This window comes from Xenopus tropicalis, chromosome 7 (assembly GCF_000004195.4).
Source record: "Xenopus tropicalis strain Nigerian chromosome 7, UCB_Xtro_10.0, whole genome shotgun sequence".
Classification (NCBI taxonomy): domain Eukaryota; kingdom Metazoa; phylum Chordata; class Amphibia; order Anura; family Pipidae; genus Xenopus; species Xenopus tropicalis.
Window position 1 is genome coordinate 93229138 of NC_030683.2, and position 25705 is coordinate 93254842.

General features: G+C 40.1%; 1 protein-coding gene across 5 annotated transcripts in view; it reads left to right on the forward strand.

Annotated features, from left to right (window-relative positions):
- The first annotated feature begins 3720 nt into the window (after positions 1 to 3720).
- Positions 3721 to 25705, forward strand: part of acap3 (ArfGAP with coiled-coil, ankyrin repeat and PH domains 3) — a 134239-nt gene continuing 112254 nt past the window's right edge. For 3 of the 5 annotated variants that reach the window (XM_031904777.1, XM_012965938.3, XM_012965939.3), the window contains exon 1: positions 3722 to 4209. In XM_031904777.1, coding sequence (XP_031760637.1) covers positions 4163 to 4209 — 47 coding nt within the window. In that variant the 5' untranslated portion in view covers positions 3722 to 4162. 5 annotated transcript variants of the gene reach the window in all.

The following is a 25705-nucleotide window of genomic DNA, read 5'->3' on the forward strand; positions in this document are numbered from 1 at the left end:
CAATCTTAGTCCTTATTTGGCACCTCCATGAACTTTTATGATGCTTGTGTCTTTTTACATTTGACTGTGGCTCACGAGTAAGAAAGGTTGGGGATCCCTCTGCTAGGGTCTTTAAAAAGAGATAGCATGGAGTGGACCATTGTGCATTTGGGAGTTTCTTATTGAAGTCCAATTTTTATAGCTGCAGGTTGTGTATCAAATTGTTATGTTGCCTATTTAGAAGTGACGTCACTGGAACTCCAAGCTGTATAGATTTGAATTCAACTTTTATTACTACAAACTACAATATGGTTTCTAAACCAAGTAAATATATAAAGGGTGCCCTTTACTGTAATTATAAAAATACTCTTCTGTATTTACTGGTGCCACTATAACATTATGTGATCTTACACCTTAAAGTAATACATATATCAGCCATTATCATACCACAAATTTGAAGACAGGGTGTCCTATTTATTTTTGAGTTCTTTCACGATTTATTTTCAGAAAAAAATTACAATTAAACTTAACCACATTTCTTGGTGGCAGATTTTTATATTATTGTTACTTTCAGTGCCAACCTCAGCACTTTTTTGCACAAATGTCATTACACCCCATAGTTATTGCACAGACAGATCATTTAGAATTATCCTACCACTTGCCCAGGGTTCAGTGGGTGGATGAGATGGTTTTGGTTGATAATCTCAGGGCATAGGTTTCGCACACGACTTGTATTTTTGCCAGTTAGAAGAAGAATTTGGTGATATCCAGCATTCTATCACCACTATTTTATGTGAAAAGTAGCAATGTATTTAATTCATAATTTTTTGATTCAGCCAGCTATCAAAGCCTCCACAAAACAATACCAAACAGGACCCTATTGCATTATAAAAAAATTGCATTTCTGTTAACAAAAAAATTGTCACTTTTATTTCTGAGTTCAAATAATGCAAGTCACATAACTAGGGTTTCAAACTTGATTAAACACTAATGGGCTTAGTTATAAATTTTCAAGTTTGTAAATGTTAGCTTATTTATTTTTAGTGAATAAAAAATACGTTGAAAAATTTGAATTTGGAAATATGGCTTGACTTTGCCTAGGATAACTCCTATTGACGTCTATAGAAACTCGCAAGCCTTTAGATGGCGAATTTTTACATTCAAGTTTTCGGATTTTTTGCACTTAAATAAGTCTAATAAGCACTTTAACTCCATTGAAAGGCTATTTATTCCCCTACATTGCCAGCCCTTTATCTGTTCTAACACCACAGTTTAGAAAAAATAATAAAAAAGAATAAAAAAAATAATCCCATGATGCTGCTCTCCTTCAGCAAAACCAAGATCCGAGCATGCGTACAAGATAGTATCGTTAATCAGCATATGCGCATAAATATTCTTTGGGAACATGCTTTGTACTGTGCTCACAAACACTGACACCCATAATGCCCACCCTGTATTCTATGGTGACGCACAACTAAAGCAGGAACTGCTTATGTTAACCTGCAAGTTTGAACCATAGTTAAAATATAAGGTATTTAGGAAAATAAAGGTAGCGATCAGGTAAATTAAAGGGTGCCCAACAATATACCAGAGACTTCTAGAAAAGGATTTCCTTGTCCCTTAATAAATACCAGACATTCAAATTTTTTAAACATAATTCGAGTTTTTTAGAGCAAAAGAACTTGAATCATGAAAACATTTGTAAATATGTAATCACTTGCTGAAGGTTTCAGTTTTCTACAGTTATCTACAGTGCAGCCCTACAACAAATGCATTTACCCAACTGGCTGTAAAACCACTAAAGCCCAGAGGTGTGATAACCAGTCATTTTTATATATACAATGCAAGTCCGCTTTTCCTTTTGCTATTTTTAACTACTGTTTAATCATTGTCATCAGAAGTTAAACAATGCGCCTTTTCCCCTCATATCAGAGCTCCAAACATTTGTTAAATAACCTTTTCCCGCAGAGAGTTTTGCAGTGGATCACAGAATTTGGGGGTCATCCAGTTTTCTTTATTGATGGTTGAAACTTTAAAGAAAGATTAAAAGCATTGAGAAGAGGGGGTTCTCGTATGGAGTTATCCCTTTTAAAACTGCAAATATGTCATTAAAGGAGACATATCCTATAAAAATTAAGAATGTACCAGTGAATTATACTCCTCTAAATATAGAAGGATTGTGCTTAAAAAAGTTGTATTTCAGACTGATTTATTGAGAAATTCCACCAAAACCCCACTAGCCCCGCCCATCTGTTCCACTTCCTGCTGGCTGAATTCTCTGGATATGCAGGGGAGCCGGTGGCCCTCAGTACACTGCACTGTAGGATAGGAACCAATCAGCAGCTAGGCTGACCTGATAGGGAACTGAAGCTTGTCTGTGCTTGTGTGACTGCAGAGCTGTGATTGGCTCTCCCCATCCTACTGTGCTTCTGGCAGGGACTGTTAGGACATGCCCACCCCTCATTTGAAACACAGACAGGGACCTGAGAGGATCTATAGGGAGCTCCAATAAAGGGGCCATAGGTTAAATTTTTAGCACAAAGTAAAACCAGCACCATATATTATTCATAATTGCCTACAAAATTAGGGTTTTTCCCATTTATCCGATATGTCTCCTTTAAAATGTCCCAGCAGTTAAAGAAGATGGGTATATGGACTGTGTGTTATACAATAACTGGTGCTTAATGGATCCATTACACCAAATATCTCAGCACCATAAACTACGGTAATGTCCCAGTGTCCCCTTCCCGGCCTATTCACTCACTTAACCAACACCCTCTCTGCCTTAGCTTATGTTTGTATTCATATATTTTATTGTTGTACCTTTATGTGAGCAACTGGAAAATAAGTGCAAAGTGCCAAAGATGGGCCCTAGCAATTAATTTATGATGCAAAAATATTTGGAACCCCTGGCTTTCAACAAGACATTATATGGTGAAGGACATCATTCAAGTATTGTTCAGTCTCCCAATTGCATTTAGGTTTCATAGCTTCATTTCATGGCAGGCAGAGGATGCATTTATTGCTTCTTTAGGGTGAAAACACATGGAGCTACTAGAAGCAACATGTTGCTCATGCGTCAGTGGTTGGGGGATCACTGCTCTAGACTTTTTTGCTGAAATATTTTATGGACACAGAGCAAATTTGAGCTGAGAAATATGTGGCTCTGGGTTTCAAGTAGCCTTTCCCTGTGACACTTGCTTGTCATTAGGTCACCACCAAACTCCAAATGTCAATTGCTGGACATTTCAGGATAGCAGTAGCTGCAGTTCTGCAACAGCTAGAGCATTGTAAGTCCCATCCCTTCTATTAACCACTGTTCTTCACAAAACCCTATAATTTCAGATGAAAGAGGGTCAATCTTTTAGAGGATTTAACCCTTGTAACAGAAGGCTAGCATGAGCATGGGCTATATTTCCACTCTACGCTTTGGATGGAGCCCAGAGTGATTTGTACAAACGATAAATGGGCATCAAAAGCTAGTACATACACAAAAAGGCATAATTAACATTAAACAAACACAGGGAAATAACAAAATAAAGAAAGCATTCATATCCCAATATGTAAAGTTTGCAATAGGATGTGATGTTACAGCAAGCATGTTTATGTGCCCTTCCATATCGCAGCTAGCATTACTACTGGCTCCTAGCACAAAGCTGTGAGCTGCAGTTTTCAGAGCATCCCTGCCCTAAGCTTATTACAATGACAGGCTTTGTGGTAAGCAATTGCCAGACACTCCCTTACATATGACAGGCTGCAGTCAGGCAGTTTGCAGACGCTCCCTAGGTGTGACAGGCTGGGCTGCCTCCTAGTAGCCGGCAGTAGGAGTCACGCTTGAAGCCCGGGAGGGATTACAGGCTGCGGCGCATAGGGGAGAGGATATCCCGGCGCATCGCACAATCTGCTGAGCTTTGGCAGAGACGAGCTGTGATTTGTACGTCCCAAAGACACTGAGAGCTGCTGGGTTTGGATGGATACCTAGCTCCGCATCTGGGATTGTTTCTTCCTATGCAAATACTCTTCTGCTGGAATCCTCCTTCTCTAGGACCCCGGTGCATCCTGCTGCAGCGCCCCGCTCGTCATCCCCGGACTCTCGGATTCCCCCATCGCGATCTCTAGGGGAAGAGTGGGGGGCACCATACTGCCTGCGATGCACTGAGGTCGGGAGGGGGGAGCCGCAAACATGACGGTGGATTTTGAAGAGTGCATCAAGGATTCACCCCGCTTTCGGTAAGAGAGGGGATGGGGAGCAGGTAGTAGCACGGTAATATGTGAGCATCCCATGTTGAGATTAGACTACAACTCCCAGCAGCCTCTGCTTGTTTTATTTCAGTGTAAACTGAAGACTCCTAGCTTTGGTGTGCGTTAATGGATGCACATGGAAGAATTGCCTCTACAAAGCTCATTAATTATGGATTATCAGCGAAAGGTGACTCATAGGAGCTGCATTGGGCTAAATTAGGGGATTAGACCCTCTTTGTGAATTGGTTTTTGACCAAAGATGGCATTTCTAATCTGTAGCCTTCCAGCTCTTTCAGACTTACTACTCTCAAGGTCCGAATGCAGTATTGGGATTCTGGGAGTTGTAGTTCTACAGGAAGTGGGGAGCCATAGTTCTGGTGGATCCTTGCTGCACATTTTAACTTCAAGGGCTGTTGGGAAGGATATAGATTAAAGGATCTGTTATTCATATTGTTTGAAACCTGGGGTCCCATAGAGTTGTTTTGGTTTCTGGGTAACAGGTTTGTGTATAGTGGGCGCTCTATAATCATGAAGTAAGGGGCAATTAATTCTCCAAAAGTTAAGGTCCTGTGCCACATTGCAGAAAGGCTCTTAATAAAAAGGGATTTATTCAGATAGAGCTGTACCAATGGAGCCGAAGGGAATTGGATGGCAGAATATTTCGGGATGGACAATTAGTATTATATGGAAGTGGATATGTAGCGTGGGAACATCTCTTGCTTGAGTCTGGGAAGCCATCCATGTTTTTGGGGTGGGAGCTCCCAGATCACAGGAACTGGATCCTCATGTCTGGATGAGAGCACCTACCAATTCACTGTATTGAGTGCAGTTGGGTGTGGGTTTCTAATTGTAAAGTGGTACTAAGCCAGGGTTCCAACAGCTGGAAAGGGGAGTATTCCTAGTGTCACTTCCCTAAAGGAAGATTACTGTAAAGACGTTACGCATGTTTGGATGCTCTTTACATCGGTGAAGATACTTTTGGGCTTGTATTGGAAAAAAGGTTTAAGTCCATGTTCTTCAACTCATAAGCAGCAGTGATAGAACAGGTTCTGCTTTAGGTGGATATAATTGGCTGGCTAGCAGACAGGTAGAGTGGCATGCAGGGCAGGGACTCTTATCATTGCCTTCACATTTGTCATGCAGAAAGTATTACATAATCAATCATATGCTTTATGGAGTGAGCTAATTAATCTGTCCTGTAGTATCAGTGTATACAGCTCACTCTCTTCTGCTCTTGTTCAACTGTAACTCTCAGTATCAGGAATGTGAATGTCATAGTTTAACAATGTGGTCCTTAAACCACTGATAACAGTGTTGTGGTCAGTTATGCAAATGTGGTTTTATCATAAATATAGCTGCAGCTTTGATCCTAATATAGACATAAGCATAAAGAATTCCTTATTTATGGCATGATAGTTATCCTTATATTGTTTATGCCCGCCCAGCCTTTCTCCATTTATATGGGAAACGTCTACATCAGTCCCTGATTAGCACACGAGAGAGGCCTTAAGGGATCGAGCAGAAGGCTTTATGTATCTATAGCTCTGGGTAATTCCCCCCAGTCCTTAGGGCCCGTTACTCATTTGGGGTCTTCTGATCGGAAAACAAAAGAGGATGTCTTTGCTGTGTAGATTTATTGAACGTCTTAGCGGATTTTGGAATTTCCTGAATATTTATTTGCTCAGAAATTGCCTGCTGTTCCTGGCTGCTGTATAGACGGAGTACATCCCAGGAGGCTGCCTTGCCATTAGACATGTAAAGAGTCTGCAGTTGAGCCAACAGGCCCTGCCTGCAGTTTTTAACTAGCATTTTTGTGTGGTTCTGACCTAATAATGAAGTGCATCTATATCTTATTTCACTGCTAGCTCGAGACCTGGCAATTGGGAGCAATGAAATAAGAAATTGCTACATGGAATTCCTTTCATGTCATTCTGGTAGAAAAGCTGCAATTGGGGGACATGGATTTAATAGAACAGGATCGAGACTGTAGGCAAGAAATAATAGAATGGTTTGTGCTCTGGTATAAGTACATCTACTGCTTAGGGGAAAAATCCCCTTCCTGCTCTATTCTTCTCTCATACAACAAAAAAGGCATTACCAAGTGTGGCCTTCAAATTACTGGTGCAATCAGCTGCCGGGCTGTGATCTGCATAAGTTATGTGTTCTGCCCCTGCATTGTAAGCACACGGGTGGGGATGCTGCCTGGGACATAAAGACAGAGAGAAGGCTTTGTCCTCATCACTGTGATACACTTTATCCTATTTTAAATATACTCCTATCTGATTGGCTGCATAGCAGGAAAAGAGCTTCAGAATGGAGATCTCCCTGTCATAGTGGTAGTGGCTTTGGCCTAGGTTCCATCCCTTGTATTCCCCTCTTTCTATCTCTGAGCACATGTGTCTTGTATTGTGTCTGGCTACAGCATTCTTTACATTTCTACTCATGGTATGGCATTTGCTTAAGGCTTTATAGATACATAATACCTTGATTCAACTAGGATACTCAGTTTCACTTGTGTATCATTGTTAGTAATGTGGTTCCATTATTTGGCATTTAAGAACAATATACTGGGTAATGAATATATCCTTGTGTGACCAGAGGGCTCATACACTATTGCTTCGACTGAACTTCCTTATATTAAGTCAGAAAATAATTTTTTCTCCTGAGGTCTGCAGTATTGAATTATCTTTTATTGTGTTGCTGACCTAGTACTGCAGGTAGCTATGCAGATTGTTATCAGAAGACTAGCTAACAAGGATTTACTGCATCGTAAAGTTGACCTAGGTAGGGTCCCATCCTTGTTTTAATGTGTTGTGACTGCCTGTCCCTTGCATTAAATCCACCCAAATGTCAAGTTGCATGGGAACATGCTATGAAGGATGTGTTATAAGTGTACAAGTTCTGTTGGATCTTTTGGAGCTATATAAATAAAGAAGAAAAATGATAATGTTGCTTGTATTTGACTGAATGAAGTGGAGACAAGTTGCGGTGTGTTAAAATGGTATGGTGAAACTCCTTTTGACAGTTACAGTCAGATCACATAATGTGCACAACTGACTATTGGAGCAGTCAACTGATGGTTGCCAGTCTACAGGGCTATGGAGTACATACATAAATCCTTTACATTTCAAGTTTATGGTACCTCCAAATCTGACTCCAGGTACCCAAAATTGCTTCCGACTTCAAATGTAAGAAAAATGATGCCTTAAGGTGCCAAAATATAATTATATAGGCACTTTATTTTTTATTTTCTATTTTATTGACTGCAACAGCAAGTTCAATCTAGTTACAGAACAAACATTCCTTTTCTACATAATGTATATTGGTAAAATGCATTCTCCATAGTCTTATAATTTGTATAAATAATCATTGTCACTGTTAAATTAAGCAGCATGGCCTCTTATTCCTGTCTGTAACTGAAAATAAGCCCTGCTTATTGATAGGATAGGGATAGGGCCAGGGACGGCAGCCTACTTGCTATGGTCCAGGGGTTAGTTGTTAGGCTTGGGATCACTGTCATACCATATTACAGTACCAAAATGGTGGTACCTGCCCCCCAGTAAGGTTTGGAGCAGTATGGCAAGGTGGTTTCAGCATGAAGGCCAGTTAGGGTCAGAATTGGGGAGAGTAGCAATTTGCTCACCTAGATAAGGGTAAGTTTTGGGCTGTAAATGTTTTTGCTGCACTATATATGTGTGTGTGTAGCCTTGTTAAGATCTCAAAGGGAGGCCATTTTGGATCCAATCTTCTCACATGAGTAGAATTTACAAAAGCATTTCCAAAGATTGAACTAATAAATATGTCAGAAGAAGTAACCTACTGTTTTTTATCTTAAAATCTTGTAGGATTGAAGTCTGCAGAATGCAGATACTTTATACCATATCTAGCTGCACAAATGTCAGGATTCAGCCCAGAAGTGAACCCGAAAACCAACAACATGGCCAATTTTTCAGCCTTAACTGCCTTGTTTCAGGTTCTTTCCCTCACAGCTGAGATTGCCAGGTGATTTCTGGGCTTCATATTCTGCACCTAGAATTGAGTGTTCTCAAGGAGGAGATGCATAAAGATGATAAGAAATATAATCTGTAATTGGAAACTCCAATGTTCACCCAACTTTAGGCACATAGTTCAGCTCACGGAATTTTGGGCTTTTGGCACAGATCTGACATCAACAGCATGGGCTTTTGGGTGTATAACAATAACCATAAGTCTTCTCTATAATAAACTGTGCATTATGGGAGTCTCTAGCTTATGTGCATACTGACACCCAGTGAATAAAGACAGGCAAGTACCTATGGCAAGCCTGTCCCTAATAGCCCAGCTGTGACTAGGACAATAGATTACAGCCTTGACAACACCAAGCTTGTCAGTCTCAGAAGATGGCAGGTGGGCTTTGACTCCCCCCAGCTTTCCTAGATAATTGGATGCATCTCCCTTGTCCAACCCCTTACACACTCCTTCACAAACCTCTATTTAACCCCCGCAGCTACTAACCCCTTTATTCTCTATCCACAGTAAACAGATACTCAAAGCAGTAGACACAGAGTGTACACTAGGGCACTCAGCAACTGAAGATGACACATTTTTGTGAATAGTTAAACAATTGAATAGTTAAACAATTAGTTTCATCAAACGAAACTTTACATGTAGGTGCTGTTTTAGTTTCTCCACATTTGATCGTTGAGGTATTAGCTTGCTTGGAATATACAGGTATGGGACCTGTTATCTGGAATGATCCGGACCTGGGGTTTTCCAGATAAGGGGTCTTTTCGTAATTTAGAAGTTTAGTAAAAAATCAGTTAAACATTAAACACAATGCCTCTAACAAGGAATAATGATATCTTAGTAAGAATCAGATACAAGGTACTGTCATTATTATTATTATTATTACAGAGCAAAATTAGAATTATTTGTTTATAATGGAGTCTATGGGAGACTACCCTCCCATAAGTGGGAACTTTCTGGATAACAGGTGTCCGAATAACAGAAATACAGAGATATAAAAGGATTAAACTAGTATCTTATTATTAAATATTATGAACTTCACTGTCACTTTTTAGTAAAGTTTTTTTTTTGTTTTTTTTTGCATTTATGTTCTTTTGCATGTTTTTGCTTGCCCATTATGTATTATAAGCAACAGAACAACTGCCTGTGTCTTCCCAACAGAGATTCATTTACTGGGCCAGGGAGGACTGGAGTCCATGGAAGAAGCTTTGCCATAATACAAGAGTCTGTTATTTTTTATTAGTGTGGCAGCTGGGCTTAGTAATACGCAAGCTCTTCTGCCAGTGCGAATAAACCAATTGAAAAGAATCACAAGACCTAGTGTGCATACATGTGTGTGTGTGTGTGTGTGTGTGTATATATATATATATATATATATATATATACAGTGGTGTGAAAAACTATTTGCCCCCTTCCTGATTTCTTATTCTTTTGCATGTTTGTCACACAAAATGTTTCTGATCATCAAACACATTTAACTATTAGTCAAAGATAACACAAGTAAACACAAAATGCAGTTTTTAAATGAGGGTTTTTATTATTTAGGGAGAAAAAAAATCCAAACCTACATGGCCCTGTGTGAAAAAGTAATTGCCCCCTGAACCTAATAACTGGTTGGGCCACCCTTAGCAGCAATAACTGCAATCAAGCGTTTGCGATAACTTGCAACGAGTCTTTAACAGCGCTCTGGAGGAATTTTGGCCCACTCATCTTTGCAGAATTGTTGTAATTCAGCTTTATTTGAGGGTTTTCTAGCATGAACCGCCTTTTTAAGGACATGCCACAACATCTCAATAGGATTCAGGTCAGGACTTTGACTAGGCCACTCCAAAGTCTTCATTTTGTTTTTCTTCAGCCATTCAGAGGTGGATTTGCTGGTGTGTTTTGGGTCATTGTCCTGCTGCAGCACCCAAGATCGCTTCAGCTTGAGTTGACGAACAGATGGCCGGACATTCTCCTTCAGGATTTTTTGGTAGACAGTAGAATTCATGGTTCCATCTATCACAGCAAGCCTTCCAGGTCCTGAAGCAGCAAAACAACCCCAGATCATCACACTACCACCACCATATTTTACTGTTGGTATGATGTTCTTTTTCTGAAATGCTGTGTTACTTTTACGCCAGATGTAACGGGACACGCACCTTCCAAAAAGTTCAACTTTTGTCTCGTCGGTCCACAAGGTATTTTCCCAAAAGTCTTGGCAATCATTGAGATGTTTTTTAGCAAAATTGAGACGAGCCATAATGTTCTTTTTGCTTAAAAGTGGTTTGCGCCTTGGAAATCGACCATGCAGGCCGTTTTTGCCCAGTCTCTTTCTTATGGTGGAGTCGTGAACACTGACCTTAATTGAGGCAAGTGAGGCCTGCAGTTCTTTAGATGTTGTCCTGGGGTCTTTTTTGGCCTCTCGGATGAGTTGTCTCTTTGCTCTTGGGGTAATTTTGGTCGGCCGGCCACTCCTGGGAAGGTTCACCACTGTTTCATGTTTTTGCCATTTGTGGATAATGGCTCTCACTGTGGTTCGCTGGAGTCCCAAAGCTTTAGAAATGGCTTTATAACCTTTACCAGACTGATAGATCTCAATTACTTTTGTTCTCATTTGTTCCTGAATTTCTTTGGATCTTGGCATGATGTCTAGCTTTTGAGGTGCTTTTGGTCTACTTCTCTGTGTCAGGTAGCTCCTATTTAAGTGATTTATTGATTGAAACAGGTGTGGCAGTAATCAGGCCTGTGGGTGACTACAGAAATTGATATTGAAATTGAACATTGAAATTGATAAACCACAGTTTAGTTATTTTTTAACAAGGGGGGCAATCACTTTTTCACACAGGGCCATGTAGATTTGGAGTTTTTTGTCTCCCTTAATAACGTAAACCTTCATTTAAAACTGCATTTTGTGTTCAATTATGTTATCTTTGACTAATAGTTAACGGTTTTTGATGAGCAGAAACATTTAAGTGTGACAAACATGCAAAAGAATAAGAAATCAGGAAGGGGGCAAATAGTTTTTCACACCACTGTATATAATATAGATTGTAAGCTCTACGGGGCAGGGACCTCCATCCTCTTGTATCTATGACTCTTAACTTACTGCAACTGTACCTTGTATTTATTTGTATTTATTTTCATTTTAATTTTTAATTATCTATTATTATTATTATCTTAATTACCTCCTGTTTGTATTAATCTATTCGATTGTACAGCGCTGCGTACATAAGTAGCACTTTATAAATAAATATATATACATAAGTATATACTGGTCTCCCTGTTCCAGTATGGAACTGAAACGTTGGATTAAATAAAAACCTAAAAAGAAGTCCCCGTTGACATGTGTTCCTGTTGATCTCTGCCTCTTTAAATCATGCAAATCCTGTGAGTGCCGTCATTTTCTACGATTGTACTTACATATATATATATATTAGCAGTGGTAATGTTTTGAAATATCTAGTACTTTAGGCTTAACCACAGGACTGACAATAATAATGCAGCAGGTCATACAGTAGTATATACATTGGTGCAGTTGGTGCAAACTAGACAAAGAACTCTAGGAACTCGATGATATGCCAGATGTATGGGAATTCACAAGCTGAAAACAAAGGTCCCCTATACTGCAGCATGTACAATATTGTTTGTTCGGGTCTCTGGAATTGTAGCTGTAGTTTAGCGTTTGTGGTCTATCATGCTTAAGATAATGAAAGGTTAATGCCACACGGGGCTGGTCATCAGCCTATGGATGTGCTTGAACCCAAATGTACTGCATCAGCCTGGATGCAGGCACATGGAGTGGATCTCTGTGCCAAAATCCGCTCCGTGTGGCTGCACCCAGGCCGATACAGTGGCTCTAGGCAGAGGCACATGGAAAGACTGTGCAGAGCGTAGTGGCTGATTCTTGTCTGCACTCATTTGCAGGCTGAGAATTAGTCCCATCTGGCACTACCCTTACTTTTAATAGGGCTCAATGGGCAAAGTAAAATTTGCTATGGAGTGTTGTCTACAACTTGAGCATAAAGCTTGAATATTGAAGCAAATTAGTGCCCATATTTCATGAATCAGAGTGGGCATAAAGACACTTTCAGCTAAACAGTGCTGCATCGGAAATGGCACTAGTGTCTAAATTGCTTGACACAAGTCAGTTGCATCCATGGGTGCAACCTGCTAGGGGAACCCTGGAATTACTGTTCGGTTCAGGCTGTTGTTAGTTTTAAGGATTCCTAGCATCAACAAAGTTGACAGTACTAATAGATATCAAATATTGCAGATAATTAACCCTGCCATTGGCATGGCACCCTGTTTCACTCTTTGATACATGTACTTCTAAAAATCTCATAGGAATAACTATAAAGTCGGAGAGTATTTCTGTGGTGACAACTAATTTCACCCTTTGATAAATCTTCCCCAATGTGTTGGTGAATATGCTGGTTCTTACCTTTACAAAAATACATATATAAGCACACATTTTCCGAAGCCTGGTGCAGTTCAAACCAGGAACTGTAGCTCTAAAACAATTTAGGTCAGCATTATGTATCCTATAAACACACATTAACAATCAGGCTCAGAGCTTTCTTTACCAGAGGAGATTATATAACTGGATTAAGTTTGCTGTGGATATTCTTGTTCCATCTCATCAATAGCATTCTAATTTTAGCTGCCCTTACCAGTTGTGGTTTTACTATTGGTGTACTATTACTGTCCAGCTGGCATCCATCCAGCTGTTGTGGACTGCAACATCTATGTTGGGTGGTATAACTATACCAGAGAGTAGTGATGCAGGTTGGACAGGCCTGTGTATATTCTAAACTGGGGATTTTCAGTGCTGGCTCTTACTTGCTCATGCCTCTCCCATTCTAAGAACTGCGAGTTTTTGTTCACACGAACTGAATGATGAGGCTGAAGAAAGAGAAGCTGCTTGTTTCTGCCAGGAGTATATAGGAGAAGATGATTTACTCTGTGCTAATGTATGTTTCATATTAGGGTTTGGAACTTAAAGCACCAGTGAAAATGCAGATTAAACTAAAGTTGGTGCAAAGATATGTTGTGTAAAGATATGTTGTATTCTTTTCACCACAGGTAGCCAGGCTTGAAAACTGTCACACTGGGTGTATACTGTTTAGCAGGCATGAGCTTCGGGAATCCCTGCATGTATTGAACTACAACTCCCAAACCCCTCTTAAGCTATGGCAACATGCCCCATGTGGATCACTGATAAATGCAGGCCGAGAATCAGCCCCTGCAGTCCAAATAGTCTTTCTATGTGCCTGCATCAGGGCCCACTGCTCTGGCCCAGGTGCAGGAACATCAAGCAGATTTGGGCGGTGAAATGTGCCCACACCTAGGTCTACACATTGGCTCCAGGTGCGGGCACTTCCGAAAGCTCATCAGCACATAGGGGCTGATTTTTGGCAGACTGAGAATCAGCCCATGTGCCTTAAGTCATAGGCCACTGCTTCCCAGGGCATTTTTTTCAGCCTCTGCAAACATACATACACTTTTTGGTGCCAAAATCCGCTCCTTGTGTCTGCACCCAGGCCGATGCAGTGTCTCAGGATGCAGGCATACTATAAAATAAATCAGAGCAGAAGGGCGGTTTCTCAGCCTGCGCTTATACGCAGGGCAAGAAAACGCCCCGAGTGGCAGTAGGTGTTGGTAGGAATCATGAGCTCTGAATGCCTGACATATCTGTCTTAGTGCCATTTTTCAGTCAGTTGCACATAGAGCTGCCTGTTGAAAGGTACTTTGTAAGAAAGCAGTTGGGCCCTTGCTTGTTCCAGCTGTACAGCATTTCTGGCACTGGCTGATGCTAACATTGCATATATGGGTGGGCATCCTTATCAAACTTTTTGTCAAGAAAATGTTTTTTCATATTTTAAAACAAGCTTTAAACTTAATGTTAACAACAAGGACACACATGATAATCGCCAGGAATGTCCCCTTGGCATAAGACTGCAGGTGTGGCAGATGGCAGTATGCATTGAAGGTTAACCATTTGCATTTCAAGAACACATTCTGCCCTGGATGATTACTGTTGGAACAGTGAAAAGCCAGCAAATATTTTTAAGTATCCTTGTCCCTAATTGGGCATTTCAGTTTTTTTGTCCTTTTGTTTCTTGGCATCTGAAGTATGAATTTGTGCTTGTGCTTTAGAAAGATAAGTATGCTGGTGTTACCTTCTAGTTATAAAGATAAGGTATGGAATTTTTAGGCCCTGAGGGAGTAAATATCACCTCCAAGAGTGAAAAAAAAATCTATATATATGTATGTGTGTGTTTGGGGCAGAGCTGCTGTATATTTCAATATTATTTAGGTATTTTCTTACATGCTTCTTCTAGATGAAAAGCAGGAAGTCCCTGTATATCCTTGTGGTAGCGGCTTGCTGCAGTAGGACTTGCTATGAAACCTGTCTAGGGTGTAACTGTTTTGGGAAAGCAGGGGGATGCAGGTCCAGAGAATATTTTTCTTGCAGTTTATTGCTGTTTTATTATCCATGTCCAATTAAAAATGGCACACACCTTCATAAACCTTGTGCAGCTGCATGCATGGAATATAATCGAGGAACAGTAAGTAACTACAGACCAGTGGTCCCCAACCAGCGGCTCGTGAGCAACATGTTGCTCACCAACCCCTGGGATATTGCTCTCAGTGCCCCCAAACCAGGTAGTTATTTTTGAATTCCTGACTTGGTGGAAACTTTTGGTTGAATAAATACAAGATTTACTGCCAAATAATGTCACCTGTAAGCTGAAAGTGTGCATAGAGGATCCCTAATAGCCAATCTTAGCCCTTATTTTGAACCTCCATAAACATTTATGTGTTGCTTTCCAAGCCTTTTTACATTTGACTGTGGCTCACAAGTAAGAAAGGTTGGGGACCCCCTGCTCCAGACATGAATGGTGCAATATGTGCTCTATTACAAGATTGCAGTTAAATTTGGATGGGGCCTGCAGGTATACAAGGCTATTGCACCAGAAATGAGTGTGGTCTCACAGCATCTCAGATAGAATGTGGCTGACTATATTATTAAAAGATGGATGTTTAAGATCTGTCTGGGATGCTGTGATATTACACTCACATGTATACTTAAGGGCAGTATAAGTATAAGATAAGAGTGTAGAGGTACTGAGATAGACGAGGAGATACTGTAGCTTAGTGTGGCCATCCAACTGGACACAGTGTGGTTCTTTCCCAACTGGTATCTGAGTGACTCTTCATTAAACTAGAAGCTTTAGTGTTCCCACCTTTCCTGTGTCATCTGGGTCCACCACTAACTCTTCCACATTGGGTAGTGGTGTGGGTGGGTAGAAGGGACCTGAGAATACCATGCTCTAGTAGGACTCCAAAGTTCCCTATGCTGGTGCAATAGTCTTGTATATCTGCAGGCTCCAAATTTAACTGTTTTTAACTGTGATGGAGCACGTATGTGGAGAACATATTGCCCCATTCATGTGACTCTTTACCCTCTGTCTGGAGCTACATTCTGTTCCTCGATAAATCTGCCTCATTTATTATTACAGCATCATGGCATGGCCTTAAAAGAATTGAAAGTGGTTTTTTTTTATTTGTTATTGAAAGGTTGTGACAGTCACATATAGGAAACTATTTTTTGTTGAACGCTTGAGATCCTCAAATAGTTGTATGTTTTGTACAGTAGACTAGGGCAGCATTTGAACAATGGACTATGTTTTACTCCATGGAAACAACTGTAAACTTTATGATAACACTGACCTGGGTGCAGAAAAGCTTGTTTTCCCCAGCCGATTTGAAAGGGTACATGACAACTTTATATATCATCCCTTCTAATAAGTTGTGGGACCTTTTCCAGATGCATTTGTGAATGTCATTGCATGACCTTTCTTGTAAGAGCCATTTGTCTTTAAACCCATGTAGGTGACATAAGAACGTTTTAAGTAGCAGATATAAAATCAAAGTATAATAAAAATACATTATTATTATCAACATGTATTTATAAAGTGCCAACATATTCTGCAGTGCTGTTGAATAAATAGGGGGTCATTTATCAACACTGGCCAAATTTGCCCGTGGGAATTAACCCATGACAACCAATCAAATTGTTAAAGTCATTGTGCTGACTAAAATAAGACAGTCACTGATTTGTTTCTATGGGTACTGCCCATGGGCAAATTTGCCCTGTGTTGCTAAATGAGCACTAAGGTGTTGGGCTGTTGGCAGTACAGCCCAGTTTAATAACACTGATCTGGATAGGGTTTTGTTTCTTTAAAATTGGACCTTCGCTATATGCAGATATTTGTGACCTCTGTGAGCAATTCTGAACTCTTGCATTCACTCTTCTATGCCACCCACTTTGGTGTACAGAGCAGACGAAGGTTATTCATCTACTGAAGTAAGGCTGCAGCCCTAGGCATCTGCAGTATTCCAATCTACAATCATTCAAAAAAAGTGAGGGGGCATGTATAATTTAGAGGTTGTCTGGTCTTCTATAATATATTCCAGTCTATTGCATTGCATATTACTTTGTGGAATAAACATTGGAATATTCTAAGTTTAGACAGGTTTTCACAGCTGTACTATAGAGGCCAATATATTATAAAGAACATCTGGTGCACAGCATCACTTCCTCTGAGATCAGACCCCCTGGAGTGTCACAAATGCAGCCAATGCTACTAGATGAATAATATTTTATACAAGTAGTTCTAATAAAGCGAGTAATCATCATTGGTCATTACTGGGAATGGCACCTGGTACTGAAAATGTAATATAATTTAGATTAACAAGTGGATGCGTTCTTCCTATCAAATGAGGTTTGTGATCACTAGTCAGTACTTATTGCTAAGGTTGAAAGGGTTACTAGTATAATAGGGGTCCTCCTTCTGCTTCAACTGCTATTCGTAAAGGCCTACAAGGTGTGGCCAGAGAGCTCTGCATGAGAATAGCTCTCAGTCACTGTGGGGGTCATTTACCAACAGTGGATAAATTTAGCCATGGACAGTAACCAATGCCAACCAATCAAAATGGGTGAAAAAAAGGCAATGACTGATTGGTTGCTATGGGTTACTGTCCATGGGCAAATTTGTCCAGTGTTGATAAATGTTGTGGCCTGTTGTTAGATGGTGAAGCAAGGGGACTTTCTGGGCAACTGTTACATGTGATGCAGTTCATGTTTATTATTTATGTATTTATTTTTCCAACAGATCATTTTAGTGCACAAAAACACCATTCCTTTTATAAATCTTTAGCACAAAGGGTGCCTAAAGCCCAAGGGACTATTGCCTAAAAAATTGTAATTGTATGTTTGTAAATGTAGTTTCATATTGGCTGTACTTGTATTTTGAGCTTTGTTATGCCATTTATGGCAACTCAATGAAAATGTCTCTTTGAGCCAGCGAACAGGAGGAATTTGGGTTTATTTTATATGTTACAATGTACAGTACCTGCATGGTCAGAGTAAAAGGCTGTCTTTCACTGAGGACTTCATTTAGTATGCTTGCCTCTAATCTGCAAATAAAGGTTAAAGAAAGGTAACAGGAGAAACGGCATCGCTTGCCAAGTGCAAATCTGCCTTTAACTACTGGTATCATGGCACTTGGCATGGCAGCTCCATAACTAGATAAACAGTGATTGTTGAAGGGCTGCAACTTTCAATTGCTGGACATGTGAGCCAGACTGTAAAGAACACAAGGAGGACCAGGGGGTCCACAAATTATACTGCCTAAGGTTGCTGTATGTAGCAAGCATTACATCAGCTTAATGCACTGAAACTCATGTAAAGCTGCACTCATTGTTCTGAGGCTTTAGTTTGCTTAATGTTAATAATATACATTCATATTACAATGCCTTTAAAAGCAGAGAAAAATCTTAAGCTTTGCACACCACATATCTGCACTTAGCTTGCAGTAAAAGCAGAAGGTATTCTCTGAAGATGCAAAACAAACACGCTGCCATTAACAGGAATAAGTGCCTGGAAAGACCTGTTTAGGATCAGGTAGGCAGTCAGGCCAGCGCAGGCTGAGGCACATATCAGGATCACATGACATTTTGTTGTGGGGCAGCACATTTCATCACTTGCCTTATTCTCTGCGTAATGGTATTTTAACCTGTAACAGTCTGGATTAAAAACTAACTTTGAAAAGACAGTTGTCCATTCTGCAGCTCTTCTTTCCCTTTACATTCAGTTGTGAGAGCTGCAGAGACTTTTAGTATAGTACCCCCCAAAAATGTCGGTGTCTATAAAATGATATTGCATAAACAAGCTCATATATAAAACCCTAATTCATCTAAATAAACCATTTTCATAAAATATATACTATTGGGTACTCCTATATAGAAAAAATTAAGAATTAAGCATTTACTGATATATATATATTCCAGTCAAGATTCTTAAATAGGTCATCATCATTCATCATCAACATAACATAATATTAATATAATATAAACTACCTGTTGGTTAAGTATTCATTCTGGGGGTATAGTTTTCCTTTAAGGTAACTTGAATGTCACATGACTGCTTCTCCTAGCAGGCAGAAATATGGCATATCTGAGCGAGGAAGAGTACTATTATAAAACACTGCACTTTAAATCTAATTTATTATTATAAGAATCCAAACTTACTTCTGCCTAGAATCTGTATACACTGCATATGTCTGCATGTAATACCCACAATCATATGGTTACATGGTCATTATGACAAGAACTTGGAAAGTATTAGAGGTTTGCCAGTCAAACACTATGGCTGGAAAGAATTTATAGCCCGCTGATTGTAATATAAATGTATATTCACTTTGCTATGAAATTTGATTCATTCTTTGGATTCTGTGACTCATCTCATTGGCGGCTGCTTTCTCACCACTGTTCTGCTGTTACACATAAGATATATTTTCAGAAGTTTTGGACTACCATGCCAGCTATAGCCATGGCTGTATATTCTAGAACAGTGGTAACTGTTGGTCCTTTGTATGTTGACATACTTACACTGAGGATCTAGGTGCGTCATGTTTTGTCGCCATGACTATTTGTGACTCCATTAGATCATTGCAGTGACTAAATATACAATACAGCAATTAGATGGCCATATGTGGTCAGATCCACTCTTTTGGCAGGCTCTCTAAACTAGACTTGGCCACCAAAATGGTGTGCTTAATTGGGCTTATTTAATCCTTTTGTCCTAAAGTCAACCATCAGATTACATATGCAGAACTGCATTCTGCCTTTCCAGTTGATATCTGACCAGCGTAATCATTTTGTGCCCCTGCAAATGCTAGTAAGCTAGGAGCGGTCAGCAGCCAGCATCTGCCCAGTTATGGCCAACATTATTCCTGGTAGTACAAAAGAAAAGAGTGATCTTATCTACTCACAGTAAAAACACATTGGTTTTGTAATTGGAAAATAATTTCTACTTTTAGTTTTAGATGTTTGCTAAAAATGTTTAAATACATTATGGGAACTATTAAACTTGTATTTTTACAAGTGTAAACATATATGATCAATCAAAATCATCAGTATAAGCATTTTGTAAGTTAAAAGACTAAAGCTGGCCATACACGTGGCGATCTAACGATGTGTCGCACGAAACATCGTCAGATCCGCCACACACAGTCAGGGCTGAAACAGCAGATAAGGAGGTAGAAACAATAGGATTTCTACCTCCTTCTGCCGATTCAGCCCTGACGGCAAATTTTGGTCAGGCGCCTTCTATGGCGCCCGATCAAAATTTTCTAACCTGGACGATCGGCGAGTCGTCCGATATCAGCAGCTTCCTGCAATATCGGTCGACTCGCCGACATGCCATACACGCACCGAATATCGTACGAAACGAGGTTTCATACGATAGTATTGGTGCGTGTATGGCCAGCTTTACAGATTTAGTGCTGTATGTAATTGGGCTTTGACTTTATTATGTTTATCTGTATAAAGCACTAATACGTGGTGAAGTAAAGAGAAGTAGAAATAATGAAGTGCTGGTTAGTGAGTCTGCTCATAAGAGTGGTCAGACAGCAATGTTCCCTTAGGGAAAGACACGTGGGCCAATCGCTGCAACTTTTTAAAAAGTCGGTCGCAGAGGCTAATTCTGATGACTTACTCGCCATAGGTTACTATACAAAAAGCTGCAACTAATCAAAGTTCTTAAAAAAGCACACGCAAGTGTGCGTACTAAAGAATTTTTTTGTGCACATAGCCAAGAAGTAATTTAAAGGAACATTGGCAAACAGTAATTATACCTTATTTATAAAGATATAACACGGATGATATTTTTTTGTCTATGAAGATTTTCATTCATCCAGGTCATGGTATATCTAGTATAAATAAATCTAAAGCAACTTGTTTCTTAACAAGTCCAGTTGCTTTAGATTTATTTATACTAGATATGATATTTTTTTGTTTTTCCACTTAGCCAGAATGGTTAAGGTCCAAACCAGTTTTTCTCAACCAGCTTGTGCTGGTAGAGGTTACTGTACAGTTTCTTATGTAGTGCAGCCATGTTTAACCTTAGTTGTAGATGTTTGTCCTCAGCACATACCTTCTGACTACTCTGTACCCTCCATTGGCCAAGCAGATGGTACTAATGATTGAGGTTTCTGGGGCCTGGTGCTCATGGTACAAATGCTAAAGTGAAGAAACTGGCACTAAATAGGACATCCGGAGGGGAAGCTATGGGAAGAATGCAGTCTGTGCCACTGGTTTTGTGACATTTTTACCAGTCACTTGGAAGATGCAGCCAGTGCTGTCTGCTTTGTTAGACAATACAGGGCAGGATTTTTAACTAAAATACACAAGATCAATTAAATGAAGCAGCCTGTGATATACTGTAAGTCAGTGCTCTAATGACCTTTTCTGAAAAAAGCAATCGGGTCAGTCACCCTGCATGACCTTGCTGAAAATCAATCCTGCAGTATTTGGCAGTAGTTGTAAGGAGCCATTCCAGCATGACATCACTGGTGTTGGGTGACACTTATCCAACATTTGTGTATTGCCCTTTGTGATCCATCAGACTCTAATGTAGGTCCAACTTTTAGGGGGTCAGTTACTAATGGTCGGATTTTTTTTCCTGGTTCGGATTTTTTTTCCTGATTCAGATTTTTAGCGCTAGAAGTCGCAGAAAAAAAAAAAATATATATATATATCTGTTCATAGATTATTTTGTTTTTAATATTTGCCCTGTGGGGCCTTATAAAACTTTGCTGGGGCCCAATAGCTTTCCAGTAAGTGTTACTCCTGTCTGGAATCTCAAAGAAAAAACTGTATAACAGTTATGCATCATTCTCTGGTCAGTTCTTTAGGAATTCTTTATATCAGCCTGTAACATAATCTCTGCAGTCAATTTTTACACAGCCTAAACTGCTCAACTTGGTTCTCTGAACAAAAACTTTTCATCTCCACGCAGTGGTTGGCCTGTGTCTGATTATCCAGTATAAATAGACCTTCATTGGCTTCCTTACCATTTCTGCCAGGCAGCATATGTTCAGCACAGAGGCCTCGTCGGCATCCTCAGTGCTCACACATCCTGTGTTTCCATTTATACCCTGACCTTCCCAAAACTGGCATGCAAAAATAGCTACAATGGAGCCCTGGCATCTGTCAGTTGGAAGGAAGTTATTAGTAATTAGTACTCATGTGAAATTGCAGTTTACTTTATATACAGTTTTTATTTTAGATAGAAATAGTGTTTTTTCTCCTGACTTTAGGTATTAAAAAAAATCAGATATTTTGCCATTATTTTCAATTCTAGGACAGATATAGTCACCTGTGGTCCTTCACATGTTTAATTCTTGCTTCCTACTGACAACATTGGCTGCAGTGTGCAGTCTCACACAGCAAAAGTTAAAGTCACCTTGGAATTTAATAACCCTTGGGCAGCTGGCCAAACTAAGACAAATTGCCCCTGACACTTCCTTGTGCATGAGTTTTTCTTCTTATCAACACATGCATCACACCCCAAAGATCTGACCAGTAGAAAATGGTGCTGAATGGCTAGAGGCCCAGCAATCACATTGGACCCCCTGCTCTCTCTTTCTCTCTTCAGACCAGGCCAGAGGGGCTGCTGTAAGATGCCATAGACAGTCACTATTTATTGGGCTGGTGGAGGTTGTTTGGGTATCTGTGTACAGGTATTGGACCCCTTATCTGGAAACCCCTTATCCAGAAAGTTCCAAATTACGGAAAGGCCATGTTCCATAGACTCCATTTAAAGATATATTTAATCCTTACTGGGGGCAAAACAGTCCTATTGGGTTTAATCACTGTTTAAATAATTTTTTTGCAGACGTCAGGTAAGAGATCCGAATTATAGAAAGACCCCTTTTCCGGAAAACTCCAGGTCCCAAGCATTCTGGATAACTGGTCCCATACCTGTACTTGAAATGTCAGGGCCTATTTTGACACCCAGAATATGCCTGCTTCAGACAACCAACTTGTTAGTGAAGTCTCTGCTGCGGAACCATGTTTGGAAGCAAACTTTGATCCATAATTATTACACTTAAGCATCTTTTGATCCCAAACACTGCACTGTTTGTACCTGTAAGAACAAAGAAAAGGAGAACAAACAGCATGTTGGTGCTTGTTTAATAGAAATGTCCACCCAATTTTTGCATGTAATTCTAAACTACATCCCAAATACATATTATTAACCATTTGCTATCTATCTATCTATCTATATGGATAGACATCCGCTTTAAACTAAGCGAGCCCAGCCACAGGAAAACCCTAAGCATCTCTGTATTTGTGGGCCCCTTTGAGGGTCAGTGTTATTATTAAGTATAAATGGTTCTGCAGAGATTATTGTATTACAGTACATTAGAGTGGCAGGCACATTCCTAACGCTATATCCCATCATGACTGTTATTATTCTTATACACTGATTTAGAAAAGTATCTCATGGCAAGTTGAGGAATGGTCCCTGCAGAATAACAAAGGAATTGCCAAGCCCTAGCTCTCTGCTGGGAGATGTTCTTCGGCAGCAGCTGGAGAGCCCGTCTGCTTGTCCCTGGAATAACACAAGATCTGATATTGTATTGTGAAAGAAGTGGCGGATTAGGGAAAAAAATCTTAGCGGTAATTGTTACACACCAGGACAATCTTCTCTAGTCAGTCTTTATGTCTGTAGCATCTGTGGGCTATTATTATTAGCGCCCCTTGTGATAATAGAAATTGAAAAAAATGCAGAATGGAGGGCTGTGCTGAATTGCATGCCGAGAATCACTGCACTAACTTTCTTAAAGAGCATCTAAAGCTCATATAGATTTTTGTTCTCAGCCTTAGCATTCAGAGCTGCTGTACTGATTCCCAGCTACAGCAGCAAAAGCAAACTGTCCCCTAACTGCTAGTATAGGGTGGAACTAGAGGCTATAGGCCAGAGCAGTGCACAGTACCGGCCCTTTGTCTTGGTCTGTTGTGATGTAAACAGTGCCCACAAGCTTGACCAGGAAGGTACAAGAAGGTGAAGAACTAGTAGGTGGTGTGTATGGTTTCTGTATCCAGAGAACAAATAGAGCAGTACTGGGCCTATCTTGGCAATTTTAATTTATGAGAACATAGATTAAAGGGTATGTTAAGCACTAATGCACTTTTATTCAAATAACTGTGCCACTATATGCATACACTTGGATGCATCTGAAGGCACATGTACTTCTGCAAGTTCCATGATCAAAGTCCAGTTTTGAGTGTGATTGCCATGTTTTTCCCCAGAATGCAGCATTTCCCCCCAAAATTCAAGTATCATTGCAGTAACATGGGGGTGAAGGGCTGGGGCAATTGTGCTGTGTCTACTGTAGTTTTTTCTGGTTTGCCAAAATTACCCTAATTGCATGTGTATTTTAAATCAGACTTAATTGTGCCAAAGTCTGGGTGGCTTCATTTTTGGTGTTTGCTATCAAGTGATGCATAGGATGGGGGTGCGAAGGGACCCTTGGCGCTGCAATTGCCCCTGCAGACATAAATGAGCCCTCTGATATATGTTATTGGTCCTGTGAAACCTGCTTCAGGAGTCATATTCCTGAACATGCATAGTACCAAAATTAATGTAATTATAATAAAAATGATTGTTCTGTCACTCATAAACAAACATTGCTTTATTGATGAAAACTTATCAGTATAAGTGGAAATTCATCTGCTTTAATTTGATCATCCTCCTTTATCCTGACTACCCAGCCTAGCAGCATGCACAGAATTCCTCTAGCACACTGACTCCCTTCCTTAGATTTCTGGTGCCTCGGGCAGAGGGGCTGACACAAACTTTTTGAATGCACTATTTGTTTTTATTTTTATTCATATACTGTCTGTTGTTCACTCAGATTGTAGGAAAAGGGTAGGGCTGGATACATAACACTGCCTTTATAACAGTTCCATTCCAAAGCTTCTGCTGCTGGAATGAAGACATTAGCCGTACATATGATTTCTCATGACTGGGGTGATAGCCATGTGATGTACATCTTAAACATAGCCATAGGGGCAGCCATTCAAAGTAGAAAAGGCTCAGGTTACATAGCAGATATGCTCTGTAGTATATAATGGTGTTCTACAGAGCTTATCTGTTATATGCTATTTAACCATTGCCATTTAGCCCCCATTATTTAACCATTTCACTTGCCCCCATTGCTATACAGCAGTTTGTTTACATAAACTACTGTAGTGTTGCTGAAGCAAACAAAACCGTTTTACCAGTGCAGGGCAACAGTACATTATTTGCTAATTGTTTTAAAGCACTGCCATTTTTTTTGTTACTCTTCCTTTAAGCAGCCAATTAATGCTCAGGCCGAAGATGGCCATACACCTCATGATCCAATCGTTTGGCGAGGTTGCAAGAGAGCAGATCTTTCTCCCGATATGCCCACCTAAGGTGGGTTGTATCAAACAAATTTGATCTTTTAGCTCTAGGGCCAAACCATTGAATTACAACAACAGGTAAAGAAGCTGTTTAAGTGAGGGCCGCATCAATGAGTCGATGCGGTCTACGATCCAATTGGAAAATCAAACTAAAAAATAAATAAAATACATTTTTGGGCAGATATTGGTCAGGGAAGCCCGTCGGGAGACTCTGTACACAGGCAGGTAACAACCTACGGGTGGGCGATATCGGGCTAATTTGCTTGTTTGGCCCTAGGGTCAAATGATCAAATGAAAACAGTGGGTATAGGTGCCATCGGATCGGGGCCACATTAACGAGCGATGCAGTCCCCAATCCAACAGAAAAATCAAACCTGCTTGATTGGGATCTCCCCAATTTCAGGCCAGATGTCGGTCGGGGAGTCCCGTTGGTGTTGCCCATACAGGGGCAGGTAAGCTGCCGAATCAGTCTAAACTCTAAAGGACCGATATTAGCAGCTGAAATCGGCCTGTGTATACCTTTAATCAGGGGTGCCCAACCTTTCTTACTCATGAGCCAGTCAAATGTAAAAAGACTTGGAGAGCAACACAAGCACCATAAAAGTTCATGGAGGTACCAAATAAGGGCTAAGATTGGCTATTAGGTATCCTCTATGCACACTATCAGCTTACAGGGGGCTTTTTTGTAGTAAAT